This window comes from Streptopelia decaocto (assembly GCF_964273445.1).
Source record: "Streptopelia decaocto genome assembly, chromosome: 4".
NCBI lineage: Eukaryota > Metazoa > Chordata > Aves > Columbiformes > Columbidae > Streptopelia > Streptopelia decaocto.
In genome coordinates, this window is record NC_138658.1 from 7,402,696 (window position 1) to 7,429,497 (window position 26,802).

Genomic DNA, 26,802 nt, shown 5'->3' on the forward strand with positions numbered 1-26,802 from the left:
ACACTTTTTACATTATGAAAATAAATCATAAATAGTGTAAAAATAATTCTGAGGATCAATTTCTCACAAGCAAGAAACAAAACACAAAGTACAAATCTGAAGGAAAACAAAACAGTATTCAACTGAAAACCAAGGAGAAATTTTAATAATAGAAACAAAAGCATGCTGTTTGATGGAGTTCAATTAAGTCAGGACCAGAGGCCACGAGAAAGTGGTAATTAATAACTAATTAAAATGGGTGATTAAAACCTTGCAGTTCTTTACACTACTCTTCAAAAGAGGTCCCGTGACATATTTACAGTGCTAAGATGCAAAATATTTCTAGTATTGATAATATGATACTCACCCATGTGTTTTTCCCCCAAGCAGCATAATCCTTGCCAAATTACTTTTCTTTGTGTTTTTATCTCCTCTACTGCATTTATGAGACCATTTGCAATACAAAAATAACGGCACATATAGATGAACTTAAAAAAGTAAAAAATACAAATAAAAATATATAATATTTTCCAAATGAAAAAGTCAGATACATACATCTTAGTAATATTTTTAAAGTTGTGTGATATTTTCCCAAACATGTACAATAATATAAGAATATCCACATATATGTTAACAATATGTAAAACATTCTTCTACCAACCCAACTCTTCATAATACTTCAGAGAAGTGTGCAAGTACCAATGTTATCTGGGAAATTACTACAATTTCTTTTTTAAATAGAGACAAGCAAACCACTAACGGTCCCAGGTTAAGTTAAGGCCCCCTGTTTTCCAAAGAAAATTCAATTTTCAAGTAGTGTTGATAATTGGATGCATTTAAAAAAGAAACGAAACAAAACCAACACTCCAAATCCTTTTTTAAAATACACGCTCCACTGGTTTTGAGGAGCATCTTTTTCAAATTCTGTCAGAAATGATGGTGGCAGGCACTTGTTTCTAACTGCATTTAATGACTCCGACCACCATGTAAAACACTTCAATAACAGCGGGTGCAAGAAAACCTTCATTTGTACATTATAGCAACATTCAGATCCATAAAAGCAAGTTGCAGAAAGGAAAAAAAAAAAAAAATAATAACCAGGTGTTAGTTTTAATTCTCATCACTGAAATTGAATATTTTTTTTGCATTGGCTAAAAACTAGACTTTCTTTTGACCACTGTCTTTGCAGATATTAGTGTTTTGTGTGACTTTTTAGTGTGAAAATTTAGGTCTCCCATTAGATAAAAAACAGAGGTGTAAAAATGTAATTTAAGATGGTCAAGCAGCAGAGATCAGGACATTTGAAAGGAAAGGTCACCTTCTGCATGCCTTGAACATCTTCATCACATTCCATGGACTGGGAGCATCTCCGTAGTTGTTACTCACTGAAGTGGTCCTGGTTTAGGCAAAACCCCACCGCTGAAGGTGATATTCCCCACGTTACTACTCACAATACCTGGGTCCTTCCTTCTGCACATCTCACAGTGTGTCTCAAGGGAAGGACACCCCGCTCTCCCTGTGTCACCGCTGGGGACAGAGAAGCACAGTCAAGGGAAGACCCTTGCATGGCTGAGCCCAGGTTGACAGTCCCGGTCCTGCAGCAGTCAGTGGGACAACTCTCTCTAAACCCTGATGGGATCCAGGATCTGAACGACATCTCCTGATGCAGCTTCACCTTCCCACAGGGACCAAAGGCCTGATTGTCTCATCTGGGCTTGCATCGTCTCTCCTGCTGTGTAGCGGAGCAACTGATGCTCATCTGCAGTCTTCCACGAGTGTAACGCTCAGTGGAGCCAATGCTAACTTTCCACACTGTACATCAGTCTTAAGAATTACCCTTTTTTAAACGCTATACATTACACATGTGCCGATACACTGATTTGATCATCCTCAACTCATTCATAATACTTACACGGTAGACTAAAAGCCTATACAAACAGCTGGATGAAGAATCATTCTGCCTTGCTACGCTATCAGAACATGACAACAAAATCAGCAATAAATAAAAATATAAATCAAAAAAATACACTGTATCATTGTTCCATGAATTAACATTTCATGCTTTACCTCAGGAAAAAATAAAAAGGGGTCCAAAGCATCCAGAAATAAAGATTCCCCATAGCTAATCTATGAATATGAAGACAAAGACCACTTATGTCAGACATATTCCATACAGTGCTCAAAAGATTTGCTGCTTCTGTAGCAGGACTTCTGCACAATGTGGTTGTAATACACCAGAGTAACAGATGATTACAGACTTTGTATGAAACAAATACTGAAATATCTCAAAGAAACAAGAAATAATAATTCCCCCCAAAGTTAGGGATATAGAAACTGTGTAGACTAACACCACCACACATTTCTACAACTGAAAAGACTGGTAGAGGAACTACTGTTCCAGTCACAAACTAAACAAAACAAATCATTTCTATTTGGAGGAATGCTACTAAAAGATATAAAAACACACAGGTGGTTCAAACTGTAGGTTTGCCATCAAAAGAAAAAAATATACTAGCACCAAAAATAGTTGGTTTTTTAAACAAAATAAACATGTTGCAAGTCTTCACAGGGCACTTTTCTTGATGAAATAATACTAAACCCAAATTATTTTGTCTTATACTGAATATGCAACTTCTCTAGATACTGTTTGGTTTCATTTCAAGTCAATCTTTGAGATGCATATATTTTATGCTAATATTCGTGTAAAATCTCTGTATATAGTTTAGCAAATTAAATTGTTTGTCTAGTATTCACCCATGGTCATTTAAATAGAATGAACCTTTCATGTTATTGAACAATACAGAAGCTTTAAAAAGTTAAATTAGATTATTTGGAAAAAAAGAGTATCCCTACCTGGCAGGAGTTAAAGAAAGAAACTACTTTACAAGACAGAAAAGAGAGCGGGTAAAGGTGCTTAAGTATTTCTTCAGCAGGGTTTCAGTTTCAGAGAGTTAAAGGAGAATTGAGTTTTGACTAACACGTAACAGTAGTGTCTACAATAATTTCCTGAATGAAGAAACTATGAAACAAGGTTCTGCTAGATTGATTGAGGCATATAGAAATGGATGCTATGAGGACAGTTTAAAAATATAGATATATGAATTTAAAAAAAATATCAAAGTGCTAATGATAGCATGCATATAATAGCTCCATATCTTGTTGCTGTTTCTTAACATGAGTTGTGTTTGCGGACTCTCTCAATATGGGATTTCTAAAACATCCAGCCAAATGATAAACATCCTACTTGATTTTGCACTTGATTTCTCTGGAGGACATTTAAACAAATATTTTATCTTACTGTATGATTGCCAGTATTTGATCTTTTATAAAAAAATTGCAGCTACTAGTCTTCACATCAATAACATATCAAGCCAAATGGTGCCAAGTCAGGACACAGGCAGAAGAGACTCTTCTCTGTGGAGAGGGCAACTTGTTCCTCGGCCTGATGTTTTTAGACATAGTGCAGAAGCAGAATAAAATTGGCAACTCAGGGAGGGCTTACGTGTCGCTCCTCTCGTCCCCTTTTTGGAAAGTCTCGCATTTGTATTACTGCTGTAGCACTTCATATTATGTTTATGCCATGTGAAGGCTTTTACTATTGTAATTGTGATTATTCAAATAGGTTGATACTTGTATCTCTGAAAATTTAAGTGAAGAAAAACATTTTTTCCCCATAGGTGTGAACATTTGTTTATTTCTTACTGTTGGAAAGATGGAATTGAGCAGTAAATATGTATCTATTCAGTATAGTGAATTCATCTACAGTCTCAGAATTTTGTTTTTATTAGTAAGATACTACTAGATAGAGGCCAGTAAATTAAGTTTCATTTTTTAAAATCTCTGGAAGATTTTTCCCCTGTGAAAAGCTGGTTTTGTCTCCAGTATACCAAAATGGCAATAAAGACATAGCAAGGTGAAAGATCGCATTACAGTGGCATTTTCATTGATCTGAGGTTGTGAAGCAACATGAAAAGTGCAACCACAGCAGGTCACAGGATTTAGAAATGACTGAGCAAGGAAAAATGTGCGTTCAAGAAGGGCAAGCTGCCCCCACATGGACGGAGACGGGCTGTCTTCCTCAACTTTAGTTTTGGTCTACATATGAAAGACATGTTTCGGAAAAGTAACTAAAGAAGTTTGTGATCATCCTGCTATACACTAGGAACAGGAATGATATAAAAAGAATTTCCATCTGCCAAATATGGCACCATTTCTCATAAACTAATCTCTCATACTAACTACAGTGCACCAGATGAAGACTCAAATCTAGAAAAAAATACCTCGTGGCAAAAAATACAAATGTGCACAAAGTAAGCATTTTTAGCAATAGAAAAAAAAGCAGAGAAGCAAAACTTTGCCAATGTTTCTGTAGAAAGCCGGTCATCTGAACAGAAGTGGAGAAATAACAACACATTGAACAGCGTAGCACAATGAGAAGTGTGCAGTGGTAATCACACAGACTTGATTCTCTCCAATGTTTTTTGAGTAATATTGTCCACTAAGGTCACTGTAACAGCCAAAAAAGAACAAGATGAATAAATCAGCCTGTGAAACACAAAAATAAATTATTTCCTTTTTTAGACTTAAAGGCTTCAAAGACTCTGAAATAAAAACTGTTAATACTGAAACAAGATGAACATGTGGCTTGAAGTATTTTCTTCAATGCCATCACCACAAATGTTGAACAAATGTTTATGGCAACAGTTACCGAAAAAGGAAACAAAATTAACCATAGCTTCCAAAATTCTGCAGAGAAGTTCAGCTAGTTTTGTGTAGTTTAAGGTGAATCACCCGAAAACCACACCATGGTACATCTGTCTCCGGTCAGTTCCATTATCCTCCTCCTCCTTGAGGATGTTCCAATTCATCCCGCCTCAAAAATGCTTTTTCCTCCAGCAGTCCCAGAATACAATAGGCAGAGCACAGACTCTGTCCATCCTTGAGTAAGGTTGAGAAGCTTCTGGTCTCAGGTGGTGTCTGCCATCAAATGATCCCTGCAGCACCTCTGTGACCTTTTCAAACAACGCACAGAGAAGTCTGGTTTCTTCTTCAAACTTCTTTCCTCCTTGATTAAGGACTCGACAGGGCCTGTCGCGAATGTCTTCACGACTGTGAGCAGTGCAAGGCAAACCGATGCTGGTTCGCAGGCGGGACCCTCTTTGATCAAAGGGGCCAGGTGACCCACAGGACTAGAAGCCATCCACCTGCAGCTGGAACTCTATTCCCCAAAAATTCAAGGCCTCTTTCTATCCTCCTCTGGTTTATCTCTTTTTAGCAATAAGCCATGGTGTGACTCCCTTGAGATGACAAAAGGAAATGATTCAGAAGCTGGAACCAAAGGTCATTGTGAGCAGCCATTTAGCACGTGACGTGATCACACAACAAGCAGGTTTGGCACACAAACTCATGCTTTTAGTTCATACAAGCAGATATGGTGGCGTGAATCAGTGAAGTGTTTAAGATGGACATGGAAGCAAAGTCAGTAAACTCCAACGGCAGCTGGTACAGTACATTTCATAGCATTTTGCTCTTATTTGGTCACAGTTTCTTGTAAACTAGTTCATGGCACTCATTGTCCATGCAGGTCCACAAGCCGAAAGATAAGAATTTACAGAAATAATCAGATATCTATTATGGATCATTGTATTGAGATCTCCCTCTCATTAGAGAGAGAATCTATGCAGGTTTACCCTGCAGTTATATATCATCTAACTGCAGATGTAAGTGACAAAAAAAAAGATGTACACATGGACTATTGCAAACAAGTAGAAACAACTACATGTAAACATATCTCAGACTCGTAAAATCAAATTTTCAGTTTTCAACTATAAATACAAAAAGTGGAGCATTATATACACAACTTCATGCTTGTAATGTTAGATTCATCACTGCAGAGACAAAAAAAGATACAGATTAATCAAATTAGTAAATTGATAGTTCAGATTTCTGTTCCAAATGCATAGATAGGGCAGAGTTGCAAATACGGATAGTTATTTCCTCAGCACCACCCATTCTTCGGAGATAAGCGCACCCAGGATTTCACTTATGCTTTATGTTTTCTAGTGTATTATATACCAGTATTCCTCCACCTACATTATTCTGAATACTATGTTTTTAAAACTAGCCCCGCCTAGGTTAAATCTTTACTAAAATAATGTTGCCCATTAACATTAGCATACAGCATAACAACCAGGAGAATGTATTGAAGAACAGAAAGGTCAGGCAAAGAGAAGGGCAGGATGCATTGTGCTTCTAGGTACCCCAGAAAAGTAATCTCATAATAGATGAATATAAATATTTGATAAAAATACCATATCCATGAACTTTTGTAAAGAATGGGAAGGCATGATCACATGCAGAAGCCAAAGGATGTATGAGTCTTCATAGGAAAGAGAAAAGTCTTGGGCTTTCCAGAAATCTAATGCAAACGCCTTCTACAGTACTGCCTCAAATGATTTATTACTTCTTTGCATATTACAACCTCATCACACCAATTGCTGCCATTGAGAGGTCTTATTTTGCCCTGCTACATGCATCTAGATGTCTAAGAGACTCTGAAGTACATCCTGATACTGTTCAGTATGACTGTGACAGGGTTTTCTGTGTGCCAAGGATGTACTGCCCCTGAAAAGAACAAGCTCTGCCCATCCTACCTTTTGCCAACAGCCAGGCATTGGTAATCCATCGGGACCCTGTTTCAAGGGGAGGTTTAAAAAAAAAACCAAAACATAGTTAAGATGACAGGACAAATATTCCATCAATATCTGTTAGAACAGCTGAAGCAGCTCTGATTTTTTATCTAATAAGTATTTACCAATTCCTAACTTATTTTCTCTCCTGTTCTCAAGGTGAACGGAAAGCCAAAGGAGAGAAGGTTTACACTGTAAAAACATATGCTCACCTCTCTACCATAAAGATTTGTGTTTTTCCTAAATCATCAAACATCTTCATCAGTTTCTTATTGTTGTTAGAGCTCAGGCTACATATTATTTTAAATATAATCTGTTATGCACAACAATCTGTAGCTGAATGTACAAGATCAATGAGCAAAAAAATATTATCACTTTTATCTGGAGAGTATTATGTTTTTGCGGTCCCCTAGTACACAGCTAACCCAGTGATAAGATAGACTCAAATTTGAGTAGGATCTTTCTGTTCGTTTTCATTCTTAGCTTTTGAATGAAGCAGCAAAATATTAAGGCCTGAAGGCACCTCAAATGATACAGTGGAAGAAAACATCAGTGGTGGGAGCAGGGCAGGACAGAACCACTGACTATTTCATTGCTTGGACAATCTGGCCATCTAATTTCTTATGTAAGTGAGACTCACTCAGTTGCTTTCCTGTCACTACTCTACTTTGACATATCTCCATGCATCCAGTAAGATCAGACCCAACTTTTGACCACTGTTATACTGTTTTTCATGGAACTAATTCCAACTTACATGGCCATACAAGGCTTGTCCAGAGAGTTACATGCTCAGAATTGGGAGCACATATCACGTTACTAGACTACACATGAACAGAAAAAAAGATCAGGCCTTGACATTTTTTGGAATATAGAATAACAATACTTGGTATGTGATTTTACATGTGAAGACAGTGGGTAATTAGATTTTTTGAATGTGTTTGCCTGAAATCTGATGGCAACATCTCGGTGCCTAAATCAAGAAACAGTCCTGTTTGCTTAGCAGCTTATTCTGGTATTTACCTATGAACAGAATGTTTGTCATCCATCAACAATGGTTAGTGAATCTCCAGATAGAAATGATAATAATGAGAAACATTTTTAAATTACAAAAGCATGCTTGATTATCCCCAACAAAATATGACATATGGTTACCATTAATTCGAAGCAAACAAAATGGACTATGGAGTAATCTTAATGGACTATGCATTTAAGATTAAAATCCATTGACTTCTAATTTGAAGCGCTATAGTTGAAATAAAATCTACTTAATTTAACATTCATCTTAAAGAACCGTGCTTAACCACCAAACAATATCAGAACATGCAGATCAAATTTTACTGTGAATAATTAAAAAGAATATATTCCTTGTATCTTTAGGAAATGTATGTCTTTTTATTTTTTTAAAAGGAAAAGAATTTAAACTTAGCTTGCCATTAAATAAAAATCACTGTTGCCAGATTGGTACACAGGAGAGGGTCAACAAGTAGCATTTTAGTATAGGTGGGAACTTGAATTCATGCTAACATAGGGTGGGGAGTGTTGTGTGTATTCCAGGAAGGTAAGTTCCAAGGGAAGGACCATTAAATTGAAAACATTAAATAACAAAGACAGTGAGGATTTGGGCTGCAGACCGTTATCTTCTTACAAACCTCAGGTAAGCTTTTAGTTTCCAAATCTATTTGAATACTATTTGATGAACAGGCCAGACACAAAAAATATCACTTGCGTAAAGGTCTGGAAGACCAAGCTCCAGCTTGGCTTACTGGAAACCTGTGACTTGATTTTTAGAAATAATATTTACATCATTCTGTACATGACTTCTTATTTTGGCTAAATCCTGAAAACATGCACCCAAGACTGCATGGGTTTGGAATGAAGTCCAGGGTGCAGAGTAGCTCTAGGACAAGCTTGGGCAAAGAACTGAGCCAATGCAGACAGAAGTCATCAGACTTGATTAGAAGTGGACATTGTTCTGGATTTCTACAAAGACTTGGGTTTAGGGTGAGTAAGGCAATAGGTATTTTGTGAGGAAAATAACAAACAAATGGTTCTCAGGGAAAATGTAGGAAGGACACAAACTTATAAATTGCCATGTGATGTGGGAGCAGACTGCTGAGAGTTAGGTTTGAAGTGTCGACAAAAATGTGTGTTCTCTCATCGAGGTTATTATGATCACTGAAGCAGCTGGTTTGTTCATGCACATGCATGTGTTACATGAATAATGTAAAGTCAGCTCAGAAAAACATTACATTGAGAATGGCTGACCACAAACAAAGGAACCGCATGCAGGGTTGGTAGGAAAGAGAAATACTGTACCAATTGGCAAGGGGCATCCAGCCCATCCAGGCCAGGCTGGCCTGGCTCCCCTTTTTCCCCCTTAATTCCACGGAATCCCTGTTTGTAAAGATTAACTTGCAATGTTACTGTCAAGGAAATGCCTTCAGTATTGACTTAGCTGGAGTGAACAAATAACAATAGGGAGGCAAGAGGAGAAAGCTGAGCGCTGTGGTGGCATTTCAACCTGTGGGGCACCGACTCTGGCACATCCCAATTTGGTTCCTTTTTAACATGTTTAGCAGAAAATAATGAATAAAAAACAGCAGCAAACTTCACAAATTTAGCCTCAAGGTCTAAAATTTGGTGCTTTAAACCAAATTAGGAGGTTGGCAAAGCCTCCTCCAGAACTTTCCAGAACATTAACAAAGGGCAGCAGGTAACACAGTAGCTGGTGCTTGTTCCTCTCCCCTCATTTCTTATTCCATCAGTCTACAGCAGGACAATCAATTGTCTAATACACAAGTGAGACGTACCAATGGGCAAGGTGCATCTAATCCAGGAGCACCCTGTTCTCCTTTCTCCCCTTTAGGCCCCTTTTTGCCTTTCTTTCCCTTTTCCCCCTGTGGATACAATGGTTTGGATAAAACAAGTTTGATTCTTTTGGAAAAAAATATAAAGAAAGATTGGTTTAAAAGTTTGAGTTTTTCTTTTTAAGCCAATGGAGAGCTGAAAGGACACTTACCACTGTGTTCTGGTTTGGATGGTGCATTATGTGGAAAAATAAATTACATGATCACAAGCAAGAACTGCAATCAGTCGGTATTAGTTTGTGTCGGTATTTCATATCAGTATTATGAATGTTTCGAATCCTAGAACAGGGCTTGAAATCATTGATTTCTTGAGACAGAGGCAAATCTGCAAATCCTCCCAATCCACAGTCCAAACCAGGAGGTCTCCTATTTGCTCTAAGTGATTGTACCAAAGTGCACACACACACTAAGCTGCATTTGTCAGCTTCTCTAGAAGATTTACCACTAGTCAGATGTAACTTTGCGAGAGCAGAGTACATCATCACACTTCCTCTAAAGCAGACCTGTGGATGCCTCGTGGGGATGGCTGGTCTCTGGCTAAATTCTATCAGGTTCCATGGTGTCACATCAAGGGTGAACTTGGCCCAGTGCATCCTTTGCTGAACTGACCCTTTGCACCCCAGTAAGTTTGGGACAAATGCTTTTCTCAGTTGTGTCCACAGGAAGCCACAGACATCACTGAGGGGGCACTCCTGTCGCTCCAAGTACAATGCGACCATTTCAAACCCTGTTACAGGAATCAAAACATCTGAACTGCTTGATGGACAGGTACTAAGACACTTTCAATCATTTCATCATGTCTTGGTATGATAACCTAATCAGAAGTGATAACTAGATTATTTAAATATTCCAGCAATTAAATGTTCTCTTTACTGCAGGCAATGTTTCATCTCCTTATTTTTCTGAAATTTAGTGATTTGTTTCACACTGATTTTTCTTTTTAAACAAAAAACTTCCAGTGCTTTAATTACTCATGGAAATGAGTTGACTCCCCTCAACAAAGCTACCTGCAAAGATGACCTCACCTTCAAGCAGTATATGATGTTTGGAGAGTTCATTTTATAATTGATTTCACACCAGTTGATCACAATGGTAAATGAGTTTCAGGTTTGCTCTCAATTTCACAAAAATCAAAAAAGGTTCTGTTAAAAAAAATGAAACAAATTGGACTAGGATTGTAAAAAATGGGATAGGAAGGATGAGTAAATCAGGAATATCACAAAGAAATGGGAAAAATAGTCATAGGAAAATTAGTATGACATTGGAGAACCAGCAAGCAAGGTTGTGGCTATTGGGAGGATTTAATTCGTGAGGAAAAGGGTAAAAAAGACAGAGGAATTTTTAGGAATGAAGGTAGAAGGAGAAGGAAGGAATGCCCCTTTGGAAAGACAGACGGATTTTGGCAAAGCATAGTAAATATACATTACACTAGTTTCACAACAGCACAGAAAAACTTAATCCATTAACAAAAGAGAAAAACTATTTTACACAATTTAAAAAATAATTAGCTATATAAAAAAATGAAGGAAAGCACATTATTCATTTAAAATCACAACATACTTGACACATTCAAATGAAATATCCTTTTCCACGAACAAAGCATTCTGCATTCATGACACAATAGCAGCGAAGTTTCTGGTCTATCTTTTCTGTGTGCCAAAAAGCTGCAGAATACCATTTAGGAAAACAGCAACCCAAACGTTACCCTTCTTTACCAAATTGTGAGATTGTGATGTAAAAAAATCCCCAAGAGAACTGTAACTTGGCTAAATTTTCATCTGAAGCCTACAAACATGGCAGTGCAGCACAGAAGTCCAACAGTTTCAGGGTCAAATCTCATGTTAGTTGTGCTTAGTTTAACACTAATATATTTGCTGTGAGTGTATGCAAGCATAGACCATGGACATACTCCAAAAATTACTCTGAAAATGGACAACAGTTTTGTTTCTGACTCTTTTTTTTAAATCCTTGGGACTCAGATTTCTTTAACTTGTGTTACAAGTCAGCAGATAACTGTTTAAACTTGGTTTTGCAGAGCAAATCTCTGATCTTATTCAAACCAATGAAGCAGTCATCTTCCTGAGTACTTTACTACTTTTTCTGCTACTTTTTCCATAGTCTGAGTTCTTGTCTTTTAATCTTCACCCCCTTACCCTGAACTATTGGGATCCACAGAAGATATGGAGATTCGATATCTGATGAAGATTAAAAATGAATAAATAAATAAAATCCTTCTTGCCTTTGCTCAGTGCCTAGAGAAATACAAATTTGTGGAACTTCTGTAACACTTATGGTTGAAACAATCTCTAATCCTGACATGCACAGAGTGCCACGGGAAAAGGCTGATGCCTTTCCAGCCACTGTTGTGATGCATCACACTCTTCTATCAATATTTATAACAAGAGACACAACTGCACATTTGGGATCAGGGCCCCTTTGCCTCCCTGTCCCCACAACACAATCTCTGCCTTTTGTTAAAGGTTATTCCTTTTTAAAAGGATTTTTTTTTAAACTATTCATACAACCTGAAAATACAAAATCAATTGTACAAACCTTTTTCGTGCTGAGTGCTCCTGGACTATAATTTTAAATGAGTAATTACAGCTAGAACACTTTAAAAAGTTATTTTTACAGCCAAGTTAAGCAGATATAATGCAAACACTGACTTGCTTTCACTGTAGCAGAACTACTGACAGGCTAAAATAAAAATCTTCAGTCTAGGACTCATCTCAAACCGAAGTAGTAAAGACTTATTCCCTGACTATCGTAGAATATCTGTGAAAAAAAACATGTGCCACTAGTTTTCAATGGAATGTTAATTATAAAATATATTTTTGCAATGCAATTTGAATTAAGTTTCTCAACTGGACACTTGCTAATCTCAACTTTCACAATGTCAGTCTAACAGCCACTACTGTAAGGAATATTTTAAAAAATAAGAAATCATGAGCTAGATATTCAACTTGTAAAGTGGGTTATTTCTGTTGAAATGGGTGCTGTTAAAGCAATTTGGTCATAGATAATTATTAATTCACATAAGGAAAAATATCACAACCGATAAAATTTGTTATAATGAAAGCTTCTATTAATTGTGTTACTTTATGTCTTTCAAAAGTCAGTCTCCCATTTGGAAAAGGAACCATTGATGCAACTAATGTGGTTTTGGTGAAACCAGTTTACTTGCAAGATACAAGTATTCCCTTATTTCTGGAAAAAAGTATGTCAAAACTGCACAACAGAAGTCATTTCCACAGAGGTCTCAGCTGTATCTTCCCTGATTTTTCACAGAGAAAGACCTTCCTTTGCCTTCTATTTTTCTTTGAGTATTCTGAGAATTTTTAAGGCAAAGATTCCATGTCCACTCTACAGACTTCCTGGCAATCCTCTTAATCTGAAAGCCCATAAGATAACATCTGAAATATCTGCCAGGCCAAGTACTTTGTCTCATGCGTTCTCCTCAAGATACAGGCTTCATCTTTTCCTGAAGGTTTAGGGGGACGGAGGACTAGACTTCCTAGGAGATGTCTCCTGCAGCCCAAGAGAACAAGGCCACATAGGCAGCCTGAATCTCAATTGAACTCCAAGAAGTGCCTGACCATGCTTTGTGGCCACACGCAATTCCTTTGCCCTCCTGCAAGTGGAGGTCCTGCATTTAAACTATTTAGTCAGTCTCTGGGAATAAAGAGCTAATACCCAAAAGCATGATGTGAGTGCTAATTCAGCAGTTTTAGCAACCGGGCTCTGTGGTGGTCAGAAGTAGGGAAGATCTGCTCAGGAGCTTTCTCTGCATGCTTTTACTCCTAAATTGATTTTTTACTAAACATATTTCCAAGTCACTGTGTCTGGACAGTGAAAATGAAGTTAGGCTGTTTCTGCTAACTTCACTGTCTAGTTGGTTTACCAGACTGGTAGAGTATATGGCTTAATTTCAATCCACCAGTATAATGAACTACTTCATTGTAAATACGACATCACCAAATATAAAATTATAAACAGTTCCTGTCCTTATCCTTTTGGTTTTGGACAGGTAGTGCATAGAGGCATGGTACACTAGGATCAACAGTTATACTGCAAATACTTCCAAGGAACAGAGATAAGGTCATCAGTATAAAATTACTATCACAATGACACCTTTCAGTAATATCTGCATTAAAAAATTCAGACTGACAAGGATTTTCAACAAGCGTAGGATGGATTGGAGAAAACAAGCCTAAAAACAAGCTGTGCTTTAGGGCATGCTGATATTACTAGTTCTGTGCATAAATTGTCATGGGTTTTCATGATTTTGCTTAGCATATATCTGTGACCTGCCTTTTGACACACAGTAAAAATAAAGTTTAAGTGGGCCAATTTATAGCACAAAGGCAGCAGAGCTGACTAGGCTGAGGAATCAAGCAACAGTTAACACTGTGGTCACCTTTTCTCCCTTTTCTCCTGTATCACCCTTTTCTCCTCGAGGACCAGGGAAACCCTATAAAAACAAAATGGACAAAGATAGGTCGACTTTTATTCACATGCAGGTTAAACTTTCAAATGCTCTTGGAAAACATAAAAAAAAGATGATTCCACTACATGCTTTGTATGTATATGCGTGTTATGCGTGCACACATGCATGCACACAAGAGCACGTGAGACAAGTAAGTCATCGTGTTTTGTAAAGTCATTTTGCCAGCGATGGAAAGAAATCATATCACTCAAAATGGTAACAGCCCATGCTATGTAGCATAAATACATTCTGCAAAAGACTCCTCCAAGTTGGGGATTTCAGTGTAGAACTAGAGGAAAAGTCTTCCAGTAAGTCTTTTCAGCATGCCAAAGAAAGAGTCTATATTTTGAAATGTATCACTTAGAGGTTATGGAATTAATTTCTTTGATTAGGATAAGTTTACTTAATCCAATGTTAGTGACTCCTTGTTCTTTTACAACTGAGTCACAAGTCTGAGTATTTTCTTACCAAGCACAGTATTTCAACCTCTTGACTTCCAAAGGACCAACCACTTGCATTACTAAGTACTGTATCTGATAGGGTCTGTTGCTAAGGGATGTATATTGCATAAACTTTGTCTTTATCATAAAGAGCAAATGCAGCATTTAGCACACTCTGTAAGTACTGCATGCACGCTAAATGGAGACGTGTTACACTCAGTAAGGTATTTCTTGAAAGACGCTTACCTACCAATAAGAGTGTATTAGTCATATGTATTACTTACATCAAGGCCAGGCTCGCCATCTTTGCCCTGCCAAAGAACCATATAAACTACATTAGCGTCCCTAAGCTGTGATACCAACAGTCACCTTGATGTGCTCCCTCTCTGCAGGGGTGCCCCGCGTTGCTGAGGTGGCACACACGGCACTGCAGTTAGTGAAGGGCATTGCTGTCAGTGTTTAACATTTCCAGGAACTGATAACTTGACTGTAAAATTTTGCTCGATTGTAAAATTTTGTCCGTACACAGATTTCAGGAGCAAGCTAAAAATACAGAAAAGCCTATCATTTTTCCTTTGGAGTTCACAGGAAGGGGAAACAGAAAATGTTTTTTTTTTTTTTTTGTTTAACTCACAAAAGTGACCCTCAGATAAACATGCACTGCAAGCTAATATAACACTCCACGGAGCCTGAAATCTGTGTCTAGTCATTGACTCCTGATCCAATTAAATGGTTCCAGTTAAGCCACCAGTCTGTGTTCTAGCTTAAATTCATTAATCAAACAGATTAGCCAGGAGAGGGTATGGAAACAGTGCAAGTCTCTTCCAGAGGCTGGCCGTGCCTGGCCAAGCACATTTACATGGCTTTTCTTGCGTCAAAGTACAGAACAGACACGTGCACACGTACACTCCTGGCCCAGTAACCAGCAAAGTAAGCAGAGTAAGCCAAGAGATTTTACTGGGTCTAGCCTCATTAGGCCAAAGGAAGTTCTCACTCCTATTTTAGAAATGGATAATATTAAGTGGTTGATTTTAAGCATACCATCTCCCCCTACTAACGATCAACAATGAACTTCTCAAATCACATCTGAGCTCGTGGCATAGAACTGAAAACAAAACCGATCTCTGAAGTGCCAAACAAAGCAAAAACATAATTGTGAAGTAGCCTTGCAGCAGGGAAATCCAAGCAGCTTCTTGATATTAAGAAAATCACAGCTTTCCATAGTTCGTCCTGAACAATTGCCACTCTCGCACAGTCCCCAGGCAGCCAATGGCCACAGGCTAAGGACACAGAAACACTTGCATTCTGGATTTCCTCTCTCTTGCTGGTTCCTACCAGGTCTGTTTCTTTACTTTTGCACAACCATGTGCATGGGTTGGAATCTAAATCTGCGATAGAGACCAGTGACCTTGCACTGTCAGGGGTTATTATCTGTCTTTGCCTTTTCCAACTAAGTGTATTCCCAGGTGAAAAGCACTCACAAAGCACACAAAGTTTAATCAAGGAGTGATGAAAAGCACAATGTGTACAAACTGTGTGCAACTTACAGGCAAGCCATATGGTCCTCTGGGTCCAGGGTCACCTACGGTTCCTTTTTCACCCTAAGAAAAGATTACAGAACAAGCAAACAAAAACATTGTCTAGCTCAGACAGAAATGATCTCTACCAAGTGCTTTAGGTTTAAGTTTATGCATTCATAAATCTTTCGAGTGAAAAATATTCAAGCTCATTTATTTTTACTAAATGATTAAGCAGGTGAAGAGGAGGTATATATTACTTTTTCTAGGCAAAATAACTCTTCAGGCATATGATATTACATTTGGTTTTAAATCCATTAGTAACTGCAAGTATTTTTCAAACTGAACTTGCAGAAATTTCAGTTTTAAGCTTTTAACAGCTGCAACATCATGCTCAGTAAAAATCCATTGGTGAAATGAAAACTGAGGATATACAACATAAAGCTCCAGCACAGCATTTGAGATGTGACAGTGATAAGCAAGAATAATGTGTCAATCAAAGCTTGTATTTAAGCAGGAAATGCTATTTACAGTGACATTGTGAAGATTATCCCATGCACTGTACCGTGTTGCTAAATGCTCCATTGGGTTCTAGATTAGTGATGTAAATACCCTGGTTTATTAAATCAAAAAATGTATTATGTTCAAGACAAACAAGTACAGAGATTACTCCAGAAGTCTGATCTTATTCTGCACTAAGATCCATGGAAAAATTACCAGTTTCCAGAGGGATACTACCAAACTCATTTAGCAAGCTTAATAAAGAGTAAACTTTTCCAAATGAAATGAAATTCCAAGACGACAAATTTCAGGCTGACAGTGGCAATCATCTTTGCTCTCCAATTATTCATCATCAAGGTTAATATGGAGTTAAACTTCCTGAGTCAGTGTTAGCCCATGCAAGCGAGCACAGCCTGTGTGCTTACCAGCGCAGGGCTGGTAAGCAGGCGCAGGCAACAGGTCTTGTTTCAGGCTGTGGTGCTCGCTCTTCTGAATAAAATCCAGCAGACAAGCCATACACACTCTCTTGAGAGCACTAAACTGCACAAAGAACTGCTCAAAGTGTTGATAAGATGAAAAAAATCAAGTCCTGACCACTTCCAGTTTTCAAAGCTCCTACTCCGGATTTGTTATGTAGGGTTATTTGGATTCTTTCTTCATCTCCTTTTCTTAACATAACCTAATGCAATGCTTGGTTCAAGGCTCCTGGCATGCAGACGTGCTGTGCTTCCTCCCAACGATTGCTGCTCTCAAGCTCTTGAGATAATTCTGTGTGTAGAATTATCTACTAAAAATCTGGGTTATTTACCACTCATTATTAATTCAATGCTCTATTACTAAAAGCTCAAGACAGAGATGTAAATGCGTGCCTGATTAATAGTGGTGATTATCAGCACAGCCAAGTCTCTCAGCACAGCTCTGAAAGTGGGCTGCTAAATCTCATTTGTTTTGAAAAATTAATAGAAAAAAGCAGGCACCAGAATGAACTGACTCTGAACCTATCGCTGAACAATCACAGCAGTAAGGAGCTTGTCAGAGTAAGTGACATTTGATCTATTTTGGATACTTCATATTTTTACACAGGTGGACGCTATCTATACTCCCTTTAGTCTAGTGGTGATTAGATGTGTAATGTCTGATCTTTCTGGATTCTGTTAAACTCCAGCCATTTCTGTGCAGCACTGCGGCTGGATGCCCTTGCAGAACAACAGAAGGTGTTGGGAAGTAAAAGCTGATTTTCAAAACAGTAAATCCCTTGAAGCCTTAAAACTTTCTGCTAGGAAGAAACTAATGTGCTGACCTAGGTATGTAACAGCTACAAAACTGTTTGATCAATACTCAAAATATGCCAAGATTAGTTATGTATCTTTTTTTTTAAATCTTCAACAGCATAATGTTGCTAAACATGTGGTAGACATAAAGATATTGAATGTTTCAGTCTAGGAAATAATCTCATCTGTTATGTAAGAATATATTTAGATAAATGTATCTCATAGTTTTTACCTCCAATACAAAGCAAATGCTGGAACGTGTTTGCAATATCAGATGAGGTCCTGAATGTTTATGTATTATACAAGAGTGATGGACTGTCATGGACATACTGCTCTCAGCCATCACAAACAGCTGAATTTAAGGACTTTAAGACACCATCCCAATAGGTTATACAATTTCACACTAATAATTACCATGCCTGTTTCTACCAAAAGAAATGCACAAAAACACAGTATTGAAATGTTCACCAGTATCATACTTCAGGAAGCGTAAAATCCCGTGTTGACTTTTAATAATTAATGAACAATTTAAAGTTTAGAGAGAAAATTACATGGCTAAGCTCACACAGTGAGTTAATAGCACACTTGTTCTAAAATTCATGTTTTCCTATTTTCTAGTGACATGCACTATTTTCCTAGTCTACTTTCTCACCATCTAACTAAGTTTTGGATAAAGATTGTCTGATGTTTTCTATTTTAATTAAATAGGTAAACTGGAAACAAATCAACCAAACCTAATTTGCACAATATCTTCTACCTGAGTAACTGAGTGTTGCCTCAAATGCAGCCTATGCAACAATGAACCCACGACTTCTATAGAAGAAATCACTAGGCTTCAGTTTGACTATATTTGTTTTCTGTAATATTTAAGAAGACATAAATATACAGTGACCAGCATTTTACATGTGTTCTCTTAAAGTGAGATTGTCTTTCCAAATTTTAAATAATGTGGATTTAAGAATGTGGTTATGTTTCACATTAGGAATTCCTAGTACCCTTCTAGGTTAATATTGGCCTGAAGTTTTTCTTATCAGTACAGACAAAATGTGATCCTGTCCAGTGATATTGAGCAGTGACACTATGCACCATTCTTAATTAAAAGGCAAAGTCTGAAATCTGCAGGCAAAATTGTTTTCCTCCTGCTTTCACATAAACAAGTTCAACAGTTCCAAATGCAAGTTGCAAAAGTGTCTTAAGAACTCATGATGTGTTATTTGGATAATGAGACATATATCAACACCAGGCACCTGTTAGATAACTGTGCTACAAACAGCTTTTCCTCCCAAACAGTACTGAATAACTAAATGAATCATTACAGCAATAATATTGCCAGTTGGTTGCATGGAAAAACAAAAACAAAACCCAAAACTTCCATTTTTCTTATGAACTTCCTCCAATTCATTGAGCTACACAGAAAACGGTGGGTGTGCAGGAATTTCTTGCACACCTTAGTTTTTATGTTTTTGCAAATCTGTCCTTCTGTGCTTATGCAATTATTGAACTGATTTATATTGCAGCAGTTCCTGTCCCCTTTGTAACTACGACTTGTCAACAGACATGGTAGGGCTGATTCTAGTTCCAGTTGTGTGACTTGCTGGACACTTTCATAGGAAAAAACAATTACAGTTATCTTCCATACATTAGAAGAATAGTTTATACTGTACCACCTTGTTTTAGAAAGATATTTAAACCAGTAGTACATACGCATATCCTTCAAGGTAAAAGCTCAAAATACAAGAAAAAAATGTAGTGTTTGTATATGCTTCTACATGTATGTATCATATAAATTATTTCCTGAAGTTCAGAAGATGATGTTCAAGTATCTTTTTCAAAGGGTTTATAGAAAAAGAAGTTATGTCCTAGTCGAAAAAAATACCTGAATGGGTAATCCCCTAGGAAAAAATGAGAATACCCAAGAGAGATAACTAGCCTGAGTGGTAACTGCAGTCTACTCTTCCTATTTTGGACTGCACTGCGTGTCTTGTGTTTATGTCTCAGCACACAGATCTGCAAAACTGAATCATCAAGTCACGTATACCTTTCCCAGATGTACTGCTGTTAAAGCTAACTGGACCTGTGCCATGTGGCTGTGTCCTTAATACAGCAAGTCTAAAGTCGTTTTAGTACAGCTATTTTGTTAAGGAAAGAAATTCAAAGAGACAAAAAAATTCTGGGCTGGCAACTCCTTGGAGGTTTTAGTTACTATAAAGTATCACCTTTTGCTTTGTCGTACAAGTTGATGGTTGTATTGTTAAAGATGACAGGCTCACAGGTAAAGATTAAGGTCCCTATCCTATTTCCAGCGGATAAAATTTACTGTGACTACTTAAAATGAAATAGGAGGGATCCTACTTTAGATATTATGTTAGAGAACTTTTTCAAGATAAAAACATTTGAGTGCAAAAACATGAGAAATATTAATTTTTTTCCATTGCATGCATATATAATCAGATCACTTAATCTTCTTTTGTCCCAGTTTGTTATTTCAATCCATTTACACCAAATATTGAAACCAACCAAAATTATAATATATGTAGCACCATTAAATTGAAAGTCCTGTAAATTTCTTACTGATCAGTCATTACAAAATACCCCCGTCCTCTGAAGTTAATGAGCTACAAAATCAGCCCTTAAGCACATAAAAGTGTGTCTAGATAGAAAGCATTTACAGTTCGGGGCTGATCCTCAAACAGGTGAGATACTGTTCTGTTTAGTAACATCTAGGTACACTATAAGTAGTCATATGATGTTTTACCATTCCCACAGTTGCTTTGTAAAGAGAAGCACATGGGGCTTATACTTACTCTGTCTCCTTTAGGACCTGCAGGGCCATGGGGACCAACTGGGCCATCTACACCCTACAAAAGGAAACAAGGATGGTAAGAGAGAGGTCTTGTTCTGACAAGTCTTTAGTTTTAATAGCTGTCTTCTAGACAAGAACTAACATGGAATCAGTCTTCAGCAATTGAAAATGCTGACTTAATTGTGATGGGATCTGGACAAACAAATCTATTTGGCTTTCAAAATTCCACCTACAAGCTGTCAAGTTTTGAGGTAACCCATCTTTCTTCTAGTTGGATTTTACCTCATTCATGGAAGTAATCAGATTTAGGAAGATATTAAATATATTTAAATAATAAGGGTCAAAGATTTTTTTTTTTAACTTTGATTATTTTTAAAATTGAAAAGTCCACCTGTAAAGTGGACATACCTGTTGCAGTGATCAATGGGAGGCTTATAGAAGCCTTTAAATACGTAACTCCACTCTTCTTTCACCTTACCCATTTCTTTATCATTATGAGAAGAAAAGGATTTAACACTTATGTTAAATTTGAGAATGCCTGCAGCACACTCCCAGTATGTCTGCACCCATTTCACTGATTCCATATTAGCATTAAACAAGGGTGTTTTCCCATGTAAAACAAATCCCTTATCTTACTCAATAAAATAAGCACCCCAACCAAGGCAGGTATCCAACCACAAATCAAACCCAAATTGCCTTTTTAAGATTCAGATCTCCTTCTATGGCGAATTCTATTCTCCTTCCCCCACACATCGCCCTAAGAGTCTGCTCGCAGCCTCATCTCATACAACATGGAAAATGCCTGCGGCGTTTGCCTTCTTTCCTCCATGCCCTGTGTGAATGTCACCGGTGGAGCCGCTGGAATGGACATGGACTCAGTAACGAGAGCGACACAGAAAGACGAGGGACTCACCCGGGCTCCTGGCTTTCCGTCTAAGCCAGATGCTCCCTGTGTGATTAGGTGGAAGCATGGATGATGGGGACAACACGGATGACAAGAACGTGACATTAGTAAGCGGTGCTGATGAATAAACACAATTCAAATGTACAGTGCAAGTTGTGACAGGGTTCTGGGATGGGTATCACATTACTACAGCATGTTAGTTAAAAACGCACATAAAACATAAAGAGCCTGATTCTGTTCTCACATTAGTGTAACATCACTGGCCCACCCCTGCCTTCATGTCAAACTTTATTAGACCAGAATAATGTCAAGCTATAGGAGTGCTATAAACACCAGATGTTAGGGTGTTTTTGAGCCTTAACACGCAAATATTTGCTTTGCAATTTACTTGCATGCTTTCCAATTTGTAAATAACGACAATACTGAATACTATACTACACAAAGGAATTAAAAATGTATGCTAGCCATAATAGGAAGTATTTAAGTGCAAGAATACTGCATTATGCAGCCAACAAAATCTGGATTCTGACTACAATGGCCTCATTCATTTCCAAGAGCCCGGGAGACAATCACGGTTCCTGTTTTCCCAACACAGTCCCAGTTCGGAGCGCATTGAAGGGCTGGAAACGGGTAGAACCGGGCACAATAAAGCTTCGGGCTATTTGCTTCAGCATCCTTGGGGACGGGCTGACCTCTGCTGGAGTTTATATGAATAACAGAGCAGCAGAGAAAGGTCCGCCCGACTATCACAGCACTGCTGGCAATAATGCGGGAGCTAGGGGGAGCAACACTAACTGGGACAAGGGAAAAATCTGGGGAGAAAACAAATAAATCAAAACAACAACAAAAATAAAGGAGGAAAAAACCCTCATTAGCGGTGAAAACGAGTCAAACACTTGTACTTTACTCCTTAAAATTACACTTAGAAAAAGTAGTAAGCAGGAGTAAGACAAGACCTATATACATCTGAAAAACTAATGGCATGTTTTGCTCTAGGTTAGAGCAAATAATTCTAATGGAACCAAGAATTTCTTCTTTCTTTTAGTCATTTTCAGGGGGTTGGCTCCGACCTCAAAAGCTCCCTCTCTACATAGCTGTAAATGTCAGGTGGAAAATAGTCTTTTTTTTTTTAAATAACTTAAAAATGTGAGTGAAGCTGACCTTGTCCGGAGGCCCTGCACAGAATCCTTGAAAATATTAATCAGAGGGTTTGGCTCAGCTAAGTCTTTTTCCTCCACTTTACAGTTAACAATGTAATCATGTGGAGCAATCCTTGCATTAAAAAGAAACAACAACCAAAAAAAACCCCACAAACAAAAAAAGCCCACTAAAAATAATAATAAAAAAACAGACCAAAAAAGCACCAAACAAAACCCAACTAACTTTTTTTGTGAGAAAAAATAAAACTAACTTCCCAGAGTGCTTTCAAACACACAAAGTAAGCACACAAAATATTTTCTCTTTTTGTCAGCATAAATTTTAAGTACCCTAGTGTTTCCAAAAGAAACATTTATTTCTAAGGTACCTCATTTATTTCTAAGACAAAATTTATGACAAACAGACTGGAAGTTTTCCGAAGAACAAAGCAAAAGTAACAATGCACCATCCCTAATGAAGGAGAAAAAAGAAAATCCCTAAACCAATTTTTAACTTTCCTCAGTTAGACCTCTCCATTGTAACTGCAGAAGTGCAAACAGAGGAAGAATAACTGAAGAGATGGGGGAAAAAGGGAAGAACTCCTTTTATTACACAAACACCATATAACATTTAATAACAATATGACTAATGTAATGGGGGTGATGGCATCCTTGTGACATTGAACACTTTGAACCAACACAAAACAAAAAAACCTGACCAAAAAAGCCTGAGTGTTACAGGAAATTAGACAATAACACAGATTTGGGGTAAAACAAAACAAGACTGATGCTCTGCTCCAGCATGGTATGTTCTATGAGTTGTTCATCAGCAGTAGGAAGAGAAGTTTGGGATTTGCACTGAGATTGAATAGTTGGGTTTTTTACTTACTGGAAGACCAAGGGGCCCTCTGTCACCCTTTTGACCTGGTTCACCCTTCAATCCTTTAAGACCATTTAACCCTGGTTCACCCTAAACGTAAAAGTATAAATGCCAATTTTTTCATGCCATAACGAGTGTTTAAGCTGGGACAGAAGAAGTCAGACTCAAAAATGGTTGCAAATTCCAGTTTGAAACAAAGACACAAATTCAGCTTTTTCAGCTTACTGGCAATTCACATACTGAAATAGTAATGAGTAAAAGCACTTGGGAGGTATCTGCTGGAGATTTAAAATCTGTGTGAGAAAACTGTAGGAATTTTATAACTAAGAGATTCTTTTGAATCTTTTCCTAATAATTATCACTATAGTTAGTTTGAATTAAGCATGAGTTTTGGGGTGTTTTAGAATTTCCTCAAATCCCACAACCACCCGATGGAGACGATTCAAACTGAAAAAGAACTTTTGGAAAAATAAGCCTCAAAACTGGAGGTTTCTACAGCAAGATCTCCTGGAAAATACATTTTTCTTAAGGAAGCAATATTTTTTTCTTACTGTGAACTGGAATTTGCAGCGCAACGTTACATAAAGATATTTTAAACCTTTAAGCATATGTAATTAAACACTAACAAATTTAAAGAAGCAGAATAGGTTATACGATGCTAAGCTATTTGGGAGATCCATAGCTCCTGTGTTCATACAGAGAAGTTTAAAACAATGTAAGAAATGGCACTTGTCTTGTTGTGATTGTTAAATTATACATAGGCTATTACATTAAACTTCACTAAGGGGATAATGGGCTTGGAGTTGCCAATAAATCATTCTTGCATCATGAAAAACTACCCCAGCATGAGGCAAAAAGAGTCCTGACCACATCTGCCTCTTTTGGGAAACAGAAATATGTGGGTATTTCATCCAGGCTGCTCCCCATGGCCTTGTTCCTAGGTTTTCCTTTGATGTATTATGTTACCTTATATCATATTAATATTAAAAATATATATATCTGAATAGAATCTAGTCTGCTGCTTTCAGTAACTCCAGACACCATTTGCTTGCTTTGCACCCTGCCCTATGTAGCCATTTCTTCATTCTGTTTCTATTTGACTCAATGTGAATTTCAGAACAGTAGCACTGAAAATACTGAGAATTTGGAAACAGACCTGAGAAGTCTCACAAAAGCCAGACTCTCAGGCCAAAAGCCTGAGGTAAGGCAGGGCTGGTGCTAACATGGAACTCTCTTGACTTCAAAAAATGATTTACGACTCAGGCTTCTTGCGCCAAGGTAACACAAACAGTCTCATAATGAGTCAAACCTGTGATTTTCTGTCTCACAACTTAAAAAAACAAAACTAAACAAAAAAACATCTACTGCTCTTATTTTTTGAAAAAGGTGTGTGTGATTAGGGAGCCATAGCAATTAAAATGATCATGGCAGACAACACCACTGGCTCTAATGAGCACTATGTTCTAGTGTCACCCTGAATTATTTATTTTACTGGTGATTACTGAATTAAAGCACAAATTAAAATATTCCAACTCTATCAAGACCCTCTTCTCTGCTCCTGAGCTGTGTTTTCATGGGCTTAGAAAGTCCCTACAGTGTATCACTATGTACTATGCTATGGAAAATATTCAGATGGTGTTGCAGACTTGCCTGATCAGGGATTCATGTTGGAAAACATGAAAATACACACGAGTTTGTGACGGTGAACTTGCATAATGTGTGAAGGAACTGGTCAGCAAAGTACATGACACCTAAGAAGGTGAAAGGCCATTTATACTAGAAGAAATAGGAGATGCAAGAGATAAATGAAGACTTTACCCAACTCCATTTCCTGACCATATGACACACTTCTATGTTAAAAGTAGTTCCAACTGCAAGTTAAGTGGTAACTTGCTCATAAAGAGGAAACTAAATAATTTAGTGCCACATCACAAACTTTAATACAAAAAAAAAATCAATTCAGCCAAAGCTCATGAGAAATACTGCTCAGAAACAATCACAGAGAATTTAAAAAGCTCTTAACCTATCTATTAAAACCTGCTTTAAGGTTTAAGAATATCAGAAACATTGATTAAATGAGACATAAGACAAAACATAACTGCATGCATTAAAGAACAAAGTGTAACACTTCACAGACATCAAGAACATGACTATTCAAGACAGCCGTTAATTTACCTTTGGGCCAGGCAGTCCATGAGGTCCCTGAAAATAAAGATACCATTTTTCATTCTGAAAATATGCCATGAATTTTTAAGAGTTTGTTGCTTTTTAGAGGTGCAAGTTGCACCTGTGTTTTTTCCCTCGCAAATGAAATGCAGCTGCCAACAAAGCAACTGTTAAACACCTGATTCGGAGAATGAACCAGACCACTAGCATGGTAACACTAACCTAGGCAGCTGCTATTTTTTTGTCTACTTCCTATGAATTTAAAGACATGCAGAAAAGGTCCCTCTCTAATGGTCACGTACTCTCATAGCAATTTTATTAAACAGGTATTAAAATGACAAGTGGGCTTAAGCCCTTTCTAGCCGCGCTCTTCCTCCCAAGCTTACCATAGGGCCTGGAGGACCATGTGGCCCTGGTGGTCCAGGTGGTCCTATCATCTACAGATAAAAAACAATGGGATTAAATCATACAGGGTAAAAACACACTCAGAAATACCAAAAGTCATACTGACCCTCCTTCTGTTGGCAAGAACTTAAAAATATAGCAATGCAATGGTGCACGTGTCTAGAAATGGGTTTAGGAGTGGGAAATATTTTGGTTCGAAAGACAGGGTACCCAAAGTGTAGATTTGCCTGTGCCATATGGCAGTGTGTCTACCTCCTGATTCTTACAAAAAAAAAAACCCAAAAACCCCCAACAACCTCTCTAAACCAAACAGTGCTGAGCAGGGATGCTTGAACTTTTAATCTTTTATGGTATGTACACTTTAGTTGCATCTGTACCATATAATCCACAGATATAGAAGAAGATGATGTGTGATTTTATTCCTCCCCAATACTGATGATGGAAAAGATACTAAATTCAAGCTAGGGTTTGGCATATTTTCAAAATTGCCCCATCTCCCATTTCATTTAGACCACTTGCACCACGAATCGCCTAAAGTCATTAAAATACGTAATCAATCAGGTTGCTCAGCATCTAGTGCACACATATTGTGTGCTGGTTTTCTGTGCTCTTAACAAATCCAAGGAAGAGAATTTCATAATTGTATTTACAGCTTGATATCACCTCACTTCCTGGGTTTAATCCCTAAGGGCTGTTATTGTAACCTGCAAGGTGGCAACAGGGATGCTAAATCAGGCCTCCAGATCTATGCGCAACCC

At 37.6% G+C, this 26,802-nt stretch overlaps 1 protein-coding gene across 1 annotated transcript in view; it reads right to left on the reverse strand.

Annotated features, from left to right (window-relative positions):
* Nucleotides 1-5,240: 5,240 nt before the first annotated feature.
* The window catches only part of COL25A1 (collagen type XXV alpha 1 chain), a gene marked incomplete at both ends in the record, with an annotated part of 301,585 nt that continues 280,023 nt past the window's right edge, over nt 5,241-26,802 (reverse strand). Inside the window, 11 exons of the mRNA XM_082050811.1 lie at nt 5,241-5,276; nt 6,633-6,671; nt 9,479-9,565; nt 13,953-14,006; nt 14,746-14,772; nt 16,009-16,062; nt 20,555-20,608; nt 21,467-21,502; nt 23,483-23,563; nt 25,649-25,675; nt 26,026-26,076. Coding sequence (XP_081906937.1) covers nt 5,241-5,276; nt 6,633-6,671; nt 9,479-9,565; nt 13,953-14,006; nt 14,746-14,772; nt 16,009-16,062; nt 20,555-20,608; nt 21,467-21,502; nt 23,483-23,563; nt 25,649-25,675; nt 26,026-26,076 — 546 coding nt within the window. The remainder of the gene's footprint in view (nt 5,277-6,632; nt 6,672-9,478; nt 9,566-13,952; nt 14,007-14,745; nt 14,773-16,008; nt 16,063-20,554; nt 20,609-21,466; nt 21,503-23,482; nt 23,564-25,648; nt 25,676-26,025; nt 26,077-26,802) is intronic.